Source organism: Excalfactoria chinensis, chromosome 1, assembly GCF_039878825.1.
Source record: "Excalfactoria chinensis isolate bCotChi1 chromosome 1, bCotChi1.hap2, whole genome shotgun sequence".
Classification (NCBI taxonomy): domain Eukaryota; kingdom Metazoa; phylum Chordata; class Aves; order Galliformes; family Phasianidae; genus Excalfactoria; species Excalfactoria chinensis.
In genome coordinates, this window is record NC_092825.1 from 73228407 (window position 1) to 73246754 (window position 18348).

The following is an 18348-nucleotide window of genomic DNA, read 5'->3' on the forward strand; positions in this document are numbered from 1 at the left end:
ATAAAAATCTAAGGTAACATTAGAAAAGAGAGAAGAGTAACTAAATGGAAGAATGAAAGGGGAAGTGTATGACAGCACTGGTGAGAAAAAGTAGGAAAGAGAGAAGTAGGAGGATAGTAACGTGAAAATAACTAGAAGGATGAGAATTAAAAAGAGACAGAAATAGACTTGTGGTGCAAGTGTGGGAAGACAAGCAAGAATCTCACCTTTGCCATCTGGACAGCATTAGGAAACTCATTCAGACAGGAAATGGGGATCAGATCATGTTTGGTACCAGTTCGTGTCCTGAAATAAAATAAAAACCACATTAAAGTAAATGTTGAAAGAGGCAGATGCAGCACTGGCTCTTTAAAAAAAAACAGTGGCCATTTCTTCAGATTCTTCTTAAAACAGCTAATTCCAAAGGAATAATTTTAAGCTTACTGCATAAAGTCACTGAAAAAAGAGGGGTACTTACTACTCATCACTTATTGTGGGAAAGCAGGGAAAGACAAAACAGGGAGGCACAAGCCATGGGCCTGTTAGAGCAGGTTGAGAGGTGAGCCACGAAAATGATCAGAACACTGGAGCACCTGTCCTATGAACACAGGATGAGAGGCTTGGAGTTGTTCAGCCTGGAGAAGCAAAGGTTCCAGGATTGTGGCCTTCCAGTACTTAATGGGAATGTACATGAAGAACATTTAAAGACTCTTCACCAACGCATGTACTGTTACAAGAAGTAATGGCTTCAGACTGAAAGAGTTGAAATGTAGATTATACATAAGGAGGAAATTCTTGTGACACTGGCATAGGCTTGCCAGAGAAATTGTGGATGCTCAGTCTCTGGAGGTGTTCAAGGCCAGGCTGGAAGGAGATCTGGGCAATCTGATCTTGTGAGAAGTGTCCCTGCCAACAGCAGGGGGTTGGAATTAGATGATCTTTAACATACATTATAACCCAAACCATTTCATGATTCTGTGATTCTGTGCTTAGTCTCCTGTTCCTTTTTGTTTGTTTTTTTTTTTAATTGCTTTAAGAAACAATTTGCATATTTATTTTTTTTTCCATTGTCTACTACCAAAATTAAAACATATTAAATACAGTTCATGGACATGGGATATATACATATAATCCAATACAATGGTTTGATAAGATTGTAAAAGGAGGGTCTGGAAGGCTGTTAAAAGGTCTGTTAGAGACAACCTAGGAAGGCAGATCTATAAAAAGTATGGGAGGTAGAAATTGGTGTAGCAGTTGTCCAGAAAGCACATGGAGAAAAGCTTCATTTTTCCACATATATATTAAAAAAGAGGTGTCTTTCTAGGGAAGAAGAAAGAGATTTGGCTGTCAGAGTCCTCTTCTACCAATATAAACAAATTATTGAGCAAAGGTGCTGCATTCAGTGAGATATCTTAACAGAGAAATAAATATCCTTCTTTCTTCACCAGTCTTTTCAATGTAGGAAGGTTTCTAAGCTCAGATAAACATTCCCTGGTTCAGCTCATAAGGATGCTCTCAATTCTCCCCCTAGAAGATTCTTGCTCTGCCTAGTACTCTGAAGTGTTCTCCACATACAACAGTGGAAAGCACCAGTGACAGTCTTGTAGTTGATTCCTACCCACATTTTCTCTTGATACTGAACACGAGATGACAAGCAGCAGTGGTATGTCAGTTTCTCCAAGTAACATATTGCCTACCAGAAGTGCCTTCTGTCAACAGAGTAGGAAATAATAGCTTTTCTGCAGCATACTTCTCACATACACAAGATCCATTGTTATTCTTCCTCTAGTTTATTCAGCCACTCTCTGGGCTTTGTTAAAGCCCTAAAGGGGTACACATTGGCATATCTGAGGCTGTCCTGGTAAGCTAAGGGATGTCCTAATTCACCTTCAAGTGGGATTTAGTCTCAAGTACAAAGCCCAAAGATAAGCCCAAGCTAGTCTGCTCTCAACTAGGAAAGGTATATTCCCTCCCTTGAGAGTGCTCACACAGAATTAACAGAAGTTTCCCCTTTCTGAAGGAAGAACAAATATTTTTCTCAGAAGAACTGTAAGGATGTGCCCACAAACACTTCAGCATCCTGAAGGAACTTGCTAGGAGAAAGTCAGAGGAAGGCAAGAAATGAAGGTTCAAAGGTTTCTTTACAGGCCTCTCTATGAGAGGGACATGAGATTCACACCTAAATCCACGCAGAAAAAGTTCAAGGTAAGATGAGAGACACAGCACAGTAACACATACTACTACAGAAGACACTGTTACCTCAGCAACAAGCGTAGATTTTCCTGTTTCTCAGACTGTTCATACTTCACAGAAAGTATCAAGTAGCCCAAGGACACATCACTGGAATAAAAGTTCTGGTGCTCCTGAAAACAGGAATTCAAGATACATTATTCCCAACATGCTTCCCAAAGAACTGTACCAAAGTTTTACAATGCAACCTGTCCCTCAGGACTGCCTTGTTTTTTCTTTAAGTAGCAGTGGCATGCTTGAAGACATACTAACACTTGTCTTGCAGCCTCCTTGGTAATCAATGCATGAGTATAAAAGTTCATCCACTACCAGTAGGGTATTTCTGAGAAGAAGATGAATGAGAACATTCAACAGCAGATTTTGAAGGACTCCAGTTTCTTGTAAAGAAATTCCTATATATGATAGATTTTTCCCTGTACCCATTCATACTCTGCATAACACTAAGCATAACTGGAGGCAGTTATGGAAATATTCCATACAAACAGTAATGGCATGATCAACACATCAACTACAACATACCCTATTGTTGCTCTCTATGAGCATGTACATCTCAGTGAGGATGCAGCCAGAATTCCAGGAAACTACTCTGCAGGTAGAGGATGTTCTAAAACCAACTAACACTAGCATTGCTTCAGCTTTAGTGGAGTGCACCTCAAACAGAATGTAATTCAGATTCTTCTGTCTAGCACTGAACCACAATGCAAACATTTTTACAGGGTCTATACAGAAGTGACTGCAGCCATATATTTCTTCCATGTATATAGCCATAGGCCTGGTTGTATCAACAGAGGTTAAAATCTACAGACAACTGAAATGAACAGAAGTTTCTAGCACAAATTGGATTCTGTATAGGTGGAATCACCCATCTTCCTAGCAGAGTTTCTCATCTTCCTAGCAGAGTTTAATCATCAACAGGAAAACCACTCAGTAGACAGTTCTGGAGTTGACCACTACATATGGATCAGTCCCTGGGCAACATGACCAAGCTCTGCATGTCCCTGTTCATTGCAGAGGAGTTGGGCTAAATGGCCTTTAAAGATCCCTTCCATCTCTAAGGATTCTAGGATTCTAGGATTCTGTAAAAATCTGATCAAATAAAGAGACAGAATTAACACTTCAACAAATGGTCACAAATTATTGTGTTTGAGGTGTTAGCAGGACAGAGAGATCAGTGAGAATATCATGCAGGAGATCCAATTATCATTGGATTTAATCAGAACAGTATAATTTTTCCCTGTGAATGAGAACTTTTGTTGAAAGGGGTAGTAATAGTACGCTTCACTATTAGGTCTCCAACCCAGAAGGATATGGTGAGATTAAAGTGGTATTTCTAGGCTACAAGGTAAGGTGAGAGTCCTCAGTAAAGCAAAGTAAGAATGAATAAAACACAGTAAAATCAAATAAAGAAACTCCAAACAAAAATAATCTCAGCTACACTATAGTCAGCAGAATTATCAGTGCTCCCTTACGCCTTGGGGCCATGGAAATCAGCAGTCATACAGCAATCTGCTGACCAGGGGACTGCTCAGGCAACAGAAAATCAAGAGCTGATTTTGGTAGATGTATTTTTGCAGAGAAATTCTGAGATTTTCCCAGATGAAGTACCTCAAGATATCCAGCTGGATTTTCCATCATTGGTTACAAAGAAAAACATGCTCTGACTACTCAATGAGCTATCAAATGCTCACAGAAGACAAAAAGCACATACCTTAATAGGGAGTTTGACTCCCAGATTCCCACAGATCCAAACTGCCTAGATGCCAAGTGTTTGACATGGTCAAATTAAATGAAGGAGAGAGATAAAATACCCCCTCCCTGCAAATAATGAATCGATTATTTGATCTCTAGAATAGCAGTTATCTCAAATTCAAGTAAAGGAGTCACTGGCAACCTGAGAAGACAGCTAGGTATTGTGCAGTCAGTAGTCAGGACTGAAATATTCAGGGGTTGCATCACAGGAAATACTGTGTAAATACAAATGTGCACATGATACAGAAATTTTATATGCTGAGACAGTCAAGTTAAGTGCCAATTGTACAGTCAGAACTTCCATGATCTGGAACGCGTTCTGTGAAAGGACTACTCTGGACACATCTAATTAATAAGAACTCAATGGGAGCAATGTATCATTTGATCAAAATGAGTTGCTGTACAGCTGGCTAGTCTGATAGCTCCTCCTTTAGCCTTCTGCCTAGAAAATATGGAACGTCTGTTCTGTATCTGTTGGATTGTAACCTTTTCGAATACAGCTGTGAGATCTTCTTTTGCTGTGGAAAAAAATCAAAACAAATTTTTGTATTAGTGATAGTACTAACTAGCTGTGAAACAAAAGATAGTGACATGCTTGTTTTATACTCTGATACCTACACGAACGTATGCATCTTGGAATCAACAGACATAAATCAGTTCCATCTTTGAAAAAAATAACTAATTAATACTCCAGTTACTCCCCTGAACCTGGAAGTAAAAATGAAGCTATTGAACTTTTTTAAAGTATGAGAGATATCATTGTCCTCACTTCCCCCTTGACACACACACACACACACACACACACAAAAAAAAAAAAAAAAAAAAAAAAAAAAAAAAAAAAAAAAAAGATTCAAGGAGCAAAACAAGAGCATGATCAAATGACTGAGATGAACACCAATATCAGGGAAGTCCATAAACTGAAGAAGTCAGATGCTGAAGTGTATGTCCAAGACAAGCTGTTAAGGAAAAGATGGCACAACGCTGACAAAATTCAGGAGCAGAAGACATGAAAAAAAAAAGCAATATGAACAGAAGTCTGAAGTTAGCTGTAGCCAGAAATCAGAACGAGATGCAAAGACTAGAAAACCAAATTCTTTTTGATGAGAATTCAGGGCCAGACCTCAGCAGGCCTGACATATTAGAATCTCAGTTGCTCTGGGAACCAGGCTATTAGCTATTCAGCTGACCATAAACAGACAGAGCTGCACAACGGGGTACAATCTTTTCCAGAGTAACAAGCACCAGTATTAATGAAAGCCTCATAATAATTGAATTGTTACCAAAGCTGTAGTGGGTGCCTAGCCTGATCCTGAGCATACGCCTAGGTCAAAAGTATGAACAAAAAATTTAACTTACTCTTTTTTCCTTCTGCAATTTTCTTTCTCTGTAAAAACACTTAGGCAGCAGAAGGCAGACTCAGAGTCCTTCAACACACAACAACATTTATTATTAGCTGTCCCAAAGTTAGAGATGAAATATCAAAATGCTTTATGGATAATACTGAAGACTGTGACTCAATGGTGACAAAATAACCAAAATTGACCTATGTATATTTGTATAGGTAGGTGCAAATCTGATTAGTCACTGAAGCAGTTTCTGTAACATTAAAGGCAGTTGGAAAGGAAGTCTGGACTCTGCAAAAGCAATTAATATCTTCTGTAAGGCCAAGGGAAAATAGAAGACACAAGGAATATTGGCAGTTTGCCCAAGAAGTTATTGAGTTGTTAAGATATCTGCCATGTTCTTAGCCATCTGGGATTCTTTTTGATGAAACAGAATTATTTTGTCCACTCAGTAACAAGAATTGCACCACAAGTGAACGAACTAGAGGAAAAGAAGCCTTCCCCAAGACCTGGCCTGCTTCAGCAGTTCTTTTTAGCTGTAGGAGTACATGAATCCAGAGAACATCCTTTTCAGGATTCAAAATGGGCCCATTAATTTTTCTCTAAGAGAAATGGGAATTTCAAAAAAGCTTACTTCAAATCTTTACAACTTCTGGTCATCTGGTAAAATACTGGGATGATTTCATCCCTGAAGAAGGAGGAAAAGCAGCTTTGGTGGCACAATGATTATGTGATGTGACAGAAGGACAAAGATAGCTGAACCTCCAAACATGTCAATAACAAAAGATAACTAATAAACTTATATCACACAGTAAACAAGATCATTATTCCCATGAGCCCTCTTGCTGGAAGAGTACAAGGTGTTTGTTGTTTGCCAGTCAAATGATAACAAGAACCTAGAAGATATTTCTGATGTTGTCAACTGCAGAACATAGAACGTTAAGGCTGGACAGGTACAAAAATAATACCTTATCAGGTTGTCTCTAGGCCTTCCTTCCATCCCTACTTGGAGAAAACTGGAAAGAAAAAGATACCTACAGAGTACAAACTCACTAAAATGATAGACTTGCAGTAATGAAACAAAATTACAGAAGCCTTAAAATAACAAGAGAGATCATTACAGTTACACCTAGTTATAAAAATGTCCTTTGACTGTTTCAGTGTATCAAATTGTTTCCACCTCTTTCCTCTCTGTTCAGCTACAATTTCACACTAACAACTTCTTTTCTCTAGTCAGGAAGCTAATTTTGATTAAGTTCCTCAACATGGTTCACCGTACAGCAGTAACAATATTTTAAACCACTACAAAGAAAGTACAGTATAATGGAGAAATACCTGACCAGATATGAACACAAGGCAAGAATGATTTTTCACCAGTACTGCCAGCTTGAAGTGCTTGTGAAACTGCACTCTAAGCTCCTGATGGGCATTTTCGACATACGTCTTTATTAAATTCTTCCTGATTCTTCCAGATACTTCTCTTCCTTTTAGTCTTTGAAAACAAGGTGGGCATTTAGTACTTCCCACAGTACTGTGCACAAGGTTCTACAGCCTTCTTCCTATACACAAGATGAGTATTACTGAACTCATCATATAAACCACAGACCAAGAAGCACAGAATTAGAGCTCAGTATTGGCTGGAATGTCTTAGCACTTTTTTGTGTGGCTGTTTCATAGCTTCTGTGGTACACTGGGTTGTTGCTTTTTTGTCAATTTCAGTGACTTAGCATATGTGTACCCATAGCACAAACATGTATACAGACTGTTGTTTTATGTTTGTCATAGGGACTTCTCACTGAGATGCACTGAGGAATTGCTGTCCAGACAATCTCTTGAGATAGTTCTGCTATCAACTGGGGGTCCAAATGTGGGACATCAATAAGAGGCTACCAGTTCTGGTGAAGCCAGAATACTATGATGCAATTAGAAAACTATGACCTGACTGCTATCACAGAAACAAGATGGTGTGAATCACACAACTGGAATACTATGATTGAGCCCTACAAGCTTTTTAGAAGAGATACAAAGGGAAGGAAGGGCAAGGGAGTTGCCCTCTATGTTAAGAAGTGGATAGACCCTGAGGAGCTGTCTCTGACAAACAGCCACATTCAAGTTGAGAGTATGTGGGTTAAAATTAGGAACCAGACCAACAAAGGACATCTGGTGGTCAGGGTCTATTACAGGCTGCCTGATCAAGGGGAGCCTGTTGATGAGGCTTTTTTGCACCAGTTACAAGAGATGTCATGCTCACAGCCTTTCAGCCTGATGGGGAATTTCAACCACCCAGCTGTCTGCTGGGAAAGCAATGTGGCAGGCTGCAAACAATCCAGGAGACTCTAAGAGTCTGCTAAGGATAACTTCATAGTCTGTCCAGTACCTGGACAGATCAACAAGAGGTAAAGACCTGGTTCACACCAATACAGAGAAGATCATTAAAGTGGTTCGGACAGGAGGCAGTCTGGACAGTAGCAAACATGCTGTGGTTGAGTTAGTGATCTCAAGGAATATGGGCCTAGTAAAGAACAGAATCAGAATCTTGAGCTTCCAAAGATAAAAATTCTGTCTGTTTAAGGAATTATTGGATGAGATCCACTGGAAAACCATCCTTAGGGACACAAGAACAGAACAAAGGTGGTACCTCTACAGACAGCTTAAAGAGCACCAAGAATACCAAGAACAAGAGCTCTCCATCTCCCAGTATAAGAAATCAAGCAGAAGATACAGGAAACAGATATGGCTGAGTAAGAACCTGCTGATCAAACTAAGGGAAAAGAAGGAAATGTACGTGCAGTGCAAGTGGAGATGAGCATCCTGGGAAAAATATAAGAATGCTGTCCAGACATGCAGAGATGGAATCAGAAAAGCCAAGGTGCAGATCAACTGAACTTATTGAGTGATGTGAAAAATAACAGGAGATTCTACATGTACACTGGTCAAAGAGAAAGGCAAAGAAGAGTGTACTTCCTCTAATAAATGAGAAAGTATAACTGCCTTCAACAGACAAGAAGACTAAGCTACTCAACAAGTTCTTTGCCTCAGTCTTCACTGGTAGTTTGACTTCCCATGTCTCTTGAGTCACTCAGCCTTCAGGCAGAAGGTGCAGGAGTAAAATACCTATCACTGCCAGCATAGAGTAAGTTCAAGACCATTGTGGGACTGATCGACGTTATACAAGTCTGTGAGACCTGACAACATCCATCCTAGGGTTGTGAATAAACTGATTGATGTAGCTGCCAAGCCACTCTCCATCATATTTGAAAAGTCATGGCTGTTGGGTAAAGTTCCTGGTGGCAGAAGAAATAGAAATACCATTCCCATTCTAAAGAAAGGGAGAAAGAAAGACAAGGAGACTACAGGCCTGGCAGTCTCACATCTGTGTCTGCAAAAATCATGGAATAGATCCTCCTGGAAGCTACACTAAGGCATATGCATTCAAGTCTAAGGGCATGTTATCATGCATGGTAACATGGTCACCCTCTATGGCCTTCTATGAATGAGCAATAGTAGTGGTGGACAAGGGAAGGGCAATTGATACAACCTACCTGGACTTCTGCCTTTGATATAGTCCCACACTACATCCTTGTCTATATATGAGAGAGAAATAAATTTGAAAGGTGGACTATTTGATGGATAAAGAATTGGTTGGAAGGTCACAGCCAGGTAGTTGCGCTCATTAGACCTATGTCCAAATGGAGACCAGTGACAAGTTATGTCCCCCAGAGGTCCATCTAGGGACAGGTACCCTTCAACTTCTTTATCAATGACCTGGATAGCGATATTGAGCATACCCTCAGCAAGTCTGCTGATGACACCATGCTGAGTGGATACAACAGAAGGAAGTGATATCATCCAGAGGGACCTGGAAATGCTTGGAAAGTGGGCCCATGAGAACCTATTGAGACTGAACACAGCCAAGTGTAAGGTGTTGGGGTTGACTTGGATAAGAGCAATCTCAGACATGTGTACAGACCAGGAGAAGAACTCATTGGGAGCAGCCCTGTGGCAAAGGACTTGAGTGTCCCTGTGGACAAAAAGTTGCACATGAGCCAGGAGTGTGACTCAGAGCCCAGAAAGTCAACTGTATCCTGGCCTGTATCAAAAGAGATATGGCCAGTAGGGCAAGGAGGTGATTATCCCCCCTGCTCTACCGTACTGCACTCAGGAGTAGGTCCCCCAATATAAGATGCAGAGTTGCTGGAGAAGGTCCAGAGGAAGGCCACAAAGGACTGCAGCACCTCTCCCATAAAGAAAGGCTGAGGAAGCTGTGCTTGTTCATCCTGAGAAAGAGAAGGTCCCAGGGAGATCTCATGGCAGGATTCCAATAGCTGATGAGAGCTTACACACAGGCAGGAGACCGACTTTTCACATGGTCTGATAGTGACAGAACAAGGGGGAATGGCTTTAAACTAAAAGTAGGGATATTTAAATTAAAGATTCAGAGGAAATTTTTTACTCAGAAGTGCTGGAACAGGTTGCTCAGAGAATATGTGGACTCTTCACCTCTGAAGGTGTTCAGGACCAAGTTGGATGGAGCATCCTGATCTGGTGGAAAGCAGCCCCACCCATAGCAGGGGAGTTAGACAAGATGATATTTAGGGTTCCTCCCCAAGCCATTCTATGATTCTACTGTATATACTCCAGTCTCCAGCGTTGCCCAAATATTTTCTAAACCGCTGTCTTTGCCTTTCCCATCATACTTAAAAACTCTTTTCTTTGGCTAAGAATTGCTCAAGGTTACTCAAGCTTGCAAAAGACCTTTCAGAAATAACCTTCCCAAGCCATCAGCAAGAAAAGCAAGCAACTTTGAACTGATAAAATACTTCTCTTATGGAAAAGCTCTCAGTTTCTCCTTACCAAAGCCTTTTACATCATGGAAACTGTCATGTTTTTATGCATGACTTACATAAAAAGAGCTTTCACACTTTAAATAATTTCTAAGGAGTGTTTACAACCCACTACATGGATGAAGTTTTCTGCCTATGGATAGAGTATCTCATGACAAGAGTCTTTTGCACCTTCTTTTCTGATGGCTGGCTCACCAGCTTACAAGCCTAGTGGGATATAGACACATTCATGTCAATTAAGTCAAAGGACAAAATGCTGGACACTTGAGAAGAATGGAGAGAGGAGTCTTTATTTAGTACTTAATCACTGATGGTTGGGAACTTTGCAAACATACAGAGTTTGATGAAAAGGGAACTCCTTCATATTCACTTCACAGCATGGCTGAGGCTGGCAAGGACTTTCTGAGTCTACCTGGTCCAACTTCTGCTCAAGCTGATTCACTCAGGGCAGGTTCCTCAGGACCACATCCAAGTGGCTCTTGAAATTCTCCAAGGAGAAGATTCCACAAGATCTCTGGACAACTTGCATCAGTGCTTTGTCATCCACATAGAAAAGAAGTGCTTCCTGAGGTTTAGATAGAATTTCTTGTGTTGCTGTTAGAGTCCACTGCCTCTTGTTCCAGCACTGTGTACCACTGAAAAAAGGCCCTGTCCTCTTTGCATCCTCTCTTATGCCCTCTTATACTGTGAAGAAAAGACTGATTGTCAAGATCCCCCCCAAGCCTTCTCCAGGCTGAATAGTCTTAGCTTTCTGAGATTTTCCTCCCAGGAGAGAGGCTCCAGTTCCTTAACCATTTTTGTGGCCCTAAATAGGACCCCTTCCAGTACATCCATTCCTACCTTATACTGGGAGACTCAACACTAGGCACAGTACTCCATACATGGCCTCATCAGCAATGACTGGAGGGGAAAGGAAAACTTCTCTTCAGCTGCTGGCAATATTTTGTTTAATGTAGCCCTGATACCATTAACCTTCTTAACAGCAAGCATTTACACTTGACAGCCACCAGGACCCACTGGTCCTTTTCCGCAGAGCTGCTTTTCATCTAGGTAACTTCTAACATGTCCTCGTGCCAGGGATTGTACCTTCCCAGCTGCAGGACTCTGCACATCTCCTGTTGACCTTCATGAGATTATTTTTAGCTCACCTCTCCAGCCTGTTGAGGTCCCACTGGATGGCAACATAGCCCACTGGTGAATTCATCACTCCCTCATTTTGTGTCATCTGCATACTTGCTGAGGGTACATTCTGCCCCATTCCTACTTAGAAGAAACAATGATGATACAGCACTGCTTGAGCAGAGGGATGGATAAGATGACCTCCAGAGGTCCCTTCCAACCTCAGGTTTCTGTGATTCTATTATATCAGGTCAGCAGTGAATTCTACAATTGTACTGAAAAACACTTTATCTTTCATTACAGCTGAAATTAGAAACTTTCGAGAAGAACCTTAAATTTATCATGACAGAAAAATAATTACAGTTGGCAAATGGAAGGATTCCAGAATGTTGAGGAATTTATGTCCATTATATTGTACAGCAGATCTGTCAGTCTGGCCAGAAAGCCTCCAGAAAGGGTGCTTTACTAACAAATGATATTAACATCAGCTTCTAGTTGCATACTATACAAGGTCATTCAGGCAAGTCAGACTACTTCAGAACAAGTCCCCAGCACTGTCCAAACTCTTCATTTTAAACTTAATAAGCAGTCAGACAGATCACTGCACATAGTATACATAGTTGGCTTTCTTATCAGCTTATAAACTGTCTCTCAAAAAAGACCATGGTTTTGTTCCCTTGTCTTGATAGTTAAAATCATCCTGAAATCCACTCTGGGAATCAATTAGTTCCCTAAAACAGCCAGTACCAACCAGAAATGTCTGGTCATCATACTCTTTTACTTATCTGTTTTGAGGAAAATGGACCACTTTGTTCACTGGCAATGAAATAGCGCTCTTAGTACAGAAGTCACCTCTAAAACTCATACCACATCCATTTCCAGTACTATTTCACATTTTTTCTCTCATCTGTCTCAGCGGAGCTTCTTAACCAAATATAAGTATTTTTTGGTACAAATATTTCACTTCTGTTAACACACAGGAAGATGTACAGATTACATGAGGCAGGATCAACTTAATACACTGCCAGCCATGCAGCTGTATGAACTTCATTTACTTAGTTCAAGGGATACTAGGTGTCTGTGCAGTTATTTCTAAATCTACCAGGAAAAGCCTGAGATACAGTTCAGTGTTAAGACTGGCAGGTCAAAGAAGGCTCTGAAGATTACCCTTACCTTCCCTAGGAAATGCTTGCGGTATAGCTTGGCTGTGGGGTCACTCTCCAGTTTCACTTTAACACTCCAGGGAAAGGGTACATCAGACAGAGTTGGACTGGAGAGGTTGTGGCTTGTCCCTTCAATCCAGTAGCCCCCAAACTGGGGTAAGATAATGAGGGGATATGGCCACCCTTTCTGTAATACCTATTTGAAAGGATAGAGAACATGAAAGCTGAAAGATCAATAGCTGAAAAGGCCAGTAGGCTGAAAGTTCAAGGGAAAAAAAAAAAAAAAAAAAAAAAAAAAAACACAGAACAGAGAAGAGTAGTAGGAACTCACCTCATGGATGCTGGGGTAAGGAATATACTCTTCTTCTGTCTGAAATCAGAAGAGAATGTTAGCAAAAGTATGGGAGATCTTTTAAATTCTTTTCCTCTCACGATGGCACAAGCTGTGTTATCAGCTTCTGCTCTGCCCTAGTCCACCTTTATAGTTTTATTTTTAGAATTTTAGGTTGGACTTTCTTTTCCAGGTCTCAGCATTGTAATATAAAACTGAGAACAAAAATCCATAAAGGCTAATTTTAAAGATACCACGCTTGAGCTAGGGAAAAAAAAAAAAAAAAAAAAAGAGAGAAAAAGTTGAAAATTTAAGGATAAAAACCTGTTTTTACTGGCCTAAAACTGTGGGAAGCACATCAGTTTTCTCATAGCTTCAGAATCTTCAAGCAGGCAATTGAAATAAATGCAACGTGCTTTCATAAATATTATTACAGCTCATAAATTGAAAAAAAATATATCAATTATTTTGTCAAAGCTAAGATTTTTTAATAATATTAAACACTTACTGGAATAACTCAAATCAGAAAAAGGAAAATACTGTCTTTCATGTACACAGCAACAACTTTCACAGCTAAGAGAAATAAGTGTTTTTAAGCTCCCTGTTCACTCCACACAGAAAATGCAGTACAAGCCTGGTCAGTAATCATCTGTCATTATAACTTAGGAGGCAACAATGATTTAGCCTGACCTTGAGAGGAGCTGGAAGGGAACATCTTTGTTCATCCAGACGACTCCCCTGGAAACAGAAAGCCACAGACAGTGAATGCTGTGTTTTAGCATGTTTATTTCATTTACCTTCTGCGTTCTTCTCCATATTCTCAATTTACATATTTTTGCTCTCTATAATCTTCTGCTTTATGCAAATATGGAAGTTTGGAATAAGCAGGAGGAGTGAAGATGGAACTTGGCCAGGCTATTCCTAATTTGACTTTAAAACTGAAAAGCCTTACAGGTTCTTTAAAAGCAGAAAGCTGTCAGAAATCAAAATAATTATCCCAAAGTGATTCTGTTATATAATTTTCTGGTCTCTTTAAGCTACTCTACTCTTATTCAAACAATAAATAAACAAAGATTTATTGATAGAAAATGAAAGGATAGTATTTCAGACTTTTTCCCTCACAGTGTTAGATTTCCATCTCCCTTGAAGATACCGTACCATCAGGCAGAGCAAAAAAAGTTCAGAGAAAGTTTAAGAAAAGAAACAACTTTTTGAGGACTAGGCAAGACTTTGGAAAGTTTATATGCCTTCCTTCCATTCACATAACGGAATAAATCTGTCTCTTGGAGGCATATGAGAAAATAAACATTTCCATGCATACACCTGATTAGTGCAAAGAGCTTTATGGCATAGTCCTGCATATCCAGTCCTACAACTGGATGCCTAGTTTCTTCCTGACAGTAGATGCCTTTCTTACTGAAGGCTATTTCATTCTCTGCCTTCTCACTGTGGCAAGAGTTTCCTCACTTTCAACACACTTCTGCAGCAGAAACACACAGTAACAGAAACATCAGAGTCACGAGAGCCCTCAACACCTACTAAGCAGAGGTTGAGAACAAAAGTAGAAAAAAAATATGGGATCTAATAGGTTGCCCCACATATTCTAATATAATGCTGATAATAGTCCAAGTGGACCTAAGTATAGAGACAAGACGCATAATTTGCACAGGCAGACAGGAAGCCAAAAAACAGGACTGTTGCTTTCTCTGATAGAACATACGTAAGAATTTGACTACTATAATCAGTATCCTGTAACTCTTATACAGGACCACGATGCTTGACTATATTTTTATACACGTTCAGTGACAGCTTAATATAATGGTTAGTCAGGGATTCTAGACAGGATAAGCATCTCCTGACTTTGTTCTGACAATAGGGAAAATCTCATAACAATTATGTCTGTGTAAGCATTTTACATTGAAACAATCTTGTACAAGTATCTGATAGAAATATATAAATCTGAAATAGTAAGGTTGAGGCATGAGAGACACAGAAGTACAAAGCAGCCCCAATCTTCTGGAACAAACTGGAAAGCATGGGGACAAGATCTCTACACACTGGAGAATTTTTGCATGTGGAAATGGAGTCAGGGAAACTGGTCCCTGCAAGGTCTCTCTTCTCTTCCTTGACATTTTTACAGATCTGATAACTGCAAAAGGTTTCCAGTTTCAAAGGAGAACCCAGTGGATGACCAATATCTCAGCCTGAGGGAAAACATCCTGAGCTCCTATAAGTCAGTGTATTAGAGTTTCTGAAGAGAAAGTACATGACAGCACATTCCATGCTGGACTGCCTGTAGTTAAAGGAAGAGCTCCTCTTACCCTGGAAAGAAGATGTAAATCTAAATGTAACAATCTGTCCTGTAGGGCAAGGAGAAGACTCAATGTAGCTCAGTTTGTGTAGTGCAAAATCTTATTTTAGTACAAAATAAAAGATGGGAATTACATATTATCCTGTCTTATGTTAGATCAAAGTTAACCATATTATTTTAAAGAAATATTAAAAATCAGATAAAATATTGGTAGCCTGTGAGGATGCTGCAAGAACACACAATCTGAAAAAAAAAAAAAAAAAGCTCTAAAAGTTCAGTTGCTACGTATATTAACTATTATTATTATGTTACTACCTCTTCATTTGGCAAAGATGTTTTTCCCTTTTATTTTTTCATTTTGCATTGTAGTATGCATGCATTCATTTTGCATCTGAATGCATGTTATTTATTAAAAGAACTAAACCAGTCTTCCTTGCTTGTGCAAGTTAAAGATCAGGACTACAGTGGTTACTTCTTAAACTATCTGACCTCGCCAAATGCAGTTATAACAGATGTAAACAATCCTATTAATCACCCATCATTAGCACCTGCTACCCAGCAGAAAGTTGCTTGACGATTTTGAAGACTATGACAGTAACACCTTTATGCAACTTTGATTTTCTCTCAAAATCATAATCCTGAAAAGAATGGAACAGTTTGTGTATAGCTCTTCCATCATGCAAGTTCTAGAAATGAACACAGGAAAACAGTTTTGAGACTTCATGTAGAAGCTTGGACCTAGAAAACCGGATATTCTTCAAGTCTAAATTGAAAGGTGTTGGGATTGAAGTAACAAGACAAAGAACAGCAGATGATTTGTTTGGCTAAAAAAAAATCAAAACCATCCAAAGTCAGAATAACTTCTCATTACCTGCATTTTCTCAATCATCTCAAACAAGTCCACAGTCTGTGAAAAAGAAAAAAAAAAAAAAAGAAAAAAAAAGACAACAGGGAAAAGAATTTAACACTTGAAAAAGTTAATACGTTATCTTCTGTGGTAAAACAGATACTAACGCAGCATCTCTTTCCACATTTATGTACAACAACTATTTATTTTCTTACTGAAGAAAAGAAGGAATCTTTCTTTCTTTACTGATAACAAAGACAATACAACTCTAAATAGTTCTCAACTTACATTCCAAAAGCTTGACCTGCAACCCAATAGGACAGGTGACAGGAATTCATATGGGCTAAACTACAGGCTTGATATAATATACAATAAAGAATGATTAAACAAACAAGTTGAGGATTTGTATACAACAGCAGACAATTATTGCTGTAACATAAGCATGCACAAAAGCTTGCCTTCCATCACTTCTTCTGCTCAGTACTTCAATGCACATTCCAATCCTGAGACAAAGGAATGTAAACTGCCTTTACCTTGTTGGGAGCAGCAAAAGCAAGAGCAGATGGAATGCCTTGGATAGGAGAGTCTATAACATTACTGACACAACACGCTCCCTCCTCAGACCTCCTGTGAGAGACAGGGAAAGGGAAAAATAAATACTTCTAACTATTGTCAAAAACAAGAACTTGTCAACAATGCTTTCCTTGCCTTCTGCTGTTTTCAGCTTCTTTCCAGACCATTTCTTGCCTAGGGGAAAGTGAAGTCAGCACAGATGTAGCTGGAAACAAACCCTAGGTTTCTAATGCACTACAAGACCAAACCACTTAGTAATTCAATCACAGAAATGTTTGTTACGTAATCATGCATCATGACCATGAATTACTATCCCCCAGGTCTTAGATGCAAGACCCTTACTACTGTTAAGAGATCAGTATCTGGAAGTGACAAAGCCTCTTGCTATGAAACAGGTGTCTGTACTACTGTATGTAAGAACTACATCCTTATGTAATTACGACATTATGCTCTCATTACAAGCTCCAAGAATCTCTATGCTCATCAATTCTCTGACAATTCACAATGTATTTTGGTGGTCCACTTGTAACTAGCATATAGGCTTGATCTATACAGAGTAATGCAAATCTTCCCCCCCACCTTTTTTTTTCTAACACCAAAATGAGAGAGCTATGTTATGCATCTAAAGATTAAATTCATATGGGAGGAAAGACTGAAGAGTTAGCCTCAACATACTCAAGTACTGTAATAGTTAGATGACAAATGTATTTAAAATTAATAAAATTCAATTAATAGTGAAATTAATATTAGTAATATTATTAAATATTAATATTATACATGCACATACTTTATTTATCGCTTCTATTCATGTAGCTGGAGCAAATCTGGGACCAAAAAAAAATACATACCCAAGGCATACGTAGGTATATGTAACATTTTCATTACTTGTTTTGGAAAACCAAAGGTTGTGTTCTGTAATACCTAAAAACTAAGAGCTAAATCTGAAATGTTCTCATTTTCAGAAACTAATCATAACCAGAGAAATCTAACAGTAGATCTTATATGAAAATGGATGCCATGGAGCCTTGCTGGTTTCTACAGTGTTTTTCTTCTGCATGCTACTGTTTTGACTCCTGAATCATTCAGTAAGGAGTAAATTACATACCTATAACACAAAAATTTGGCAGCTTGTACATGAGGTCAGTCCTGCCCTGTTCTCTTGCCATAAATTCACCTCCATATTTTAGGCTGACTGAAGCATTATACAGAGCAACTGTTCCTTACCATTCAATCCTTGAACAGTTCTAATGACAAAATGCAGCAGATGCCATGATCATAGGCCCTACCATACACTTAGAGATGTTATCAATTCTCTAAATATCCCAGGAATGTACAGAGGAACTTAAAAATCCAGAAGAATGATTTAGAATTGATGTTACCTTTCAAAGAATATCTCAAAACTTAAGGGCTATTGTTACTAGTGCTTGAATGTTCAAGTGAATTTTGGACATGGAGAAAGAAATTACTTGCACTGTAGTCTCCAATTATAAAGCACAAATATCACTGTCAGGGAGCAGAACACTGTTTCTGAAAAAGAACAATTCTGCAGGTTGGGAGAGCAAATGAATACACAATTTATTCATCCAAATGCATTTTTGCAAATCTTTAATTTTATGAAAAGGTAGTAAGGGGGGGAAACAGAGACTGAAGACTCAAACAGGATTTTCTTAGCGACAATAACCAATGCATTAACTTCAAGGAAGCATCTGAACTAAGAGTAGGCCTCCCACTCAGGTCACGGTAACCCCAAATACCAATACAACCTGGGGGATGAAAGGATAGTGCACAGCTCTGCTGAAAAAATGTTGGGGGATACTGATGGATGCTAAGCTGGATATG

General features: G+C 39.2%; 1 protein-coding gene across 19 annotated transcripts in view; it reads right to left on the reverse strand.

Moving 5' to 3' along the window:
* Positions 1-18348, reverse strand: part of LOC140247655 (rap1 GTPase-activating protein 1-like) — a 59159-nt gene that overhangs the window by 14479 nt on the left and 26332 nt on the right. For 14 of the 19 annotated variants that reach the window (XM_072327459.1, XM_072327470.1, XM_072327415.1 and 11 more), the window contains 7 exons: positions 16470-16563; positions 15961-15996; positions 13469-13516; positions 12779-12817; positions 12458-12643; positions 2239-2342; positions 207-285 (listed from right to left, as the gene is read on the reverse strand). In XM_072327459.1, coding sequence (XP_072183560.1) covers positions 207-285; positions 2239-2342; positions 12458-12643; positions 12779-12817; positions 13469-13516; positions 15961-15996; positions 16470-16563 — 586 coding nt within the window. Of the gene's footprint in view, positions 1-206; positions 286-2238; positions 2343-12457; positions 12644-12778; positions 12818-13468; positions 13517-15960; positions 15997-16394; positions 16564-18348 lie in introns of those variants that run through there. The other 5 variants (XM_072327533.1, XM_072327568.1, XM_072327515.1 and 2 more) reach the window with 3 other exon arrangements.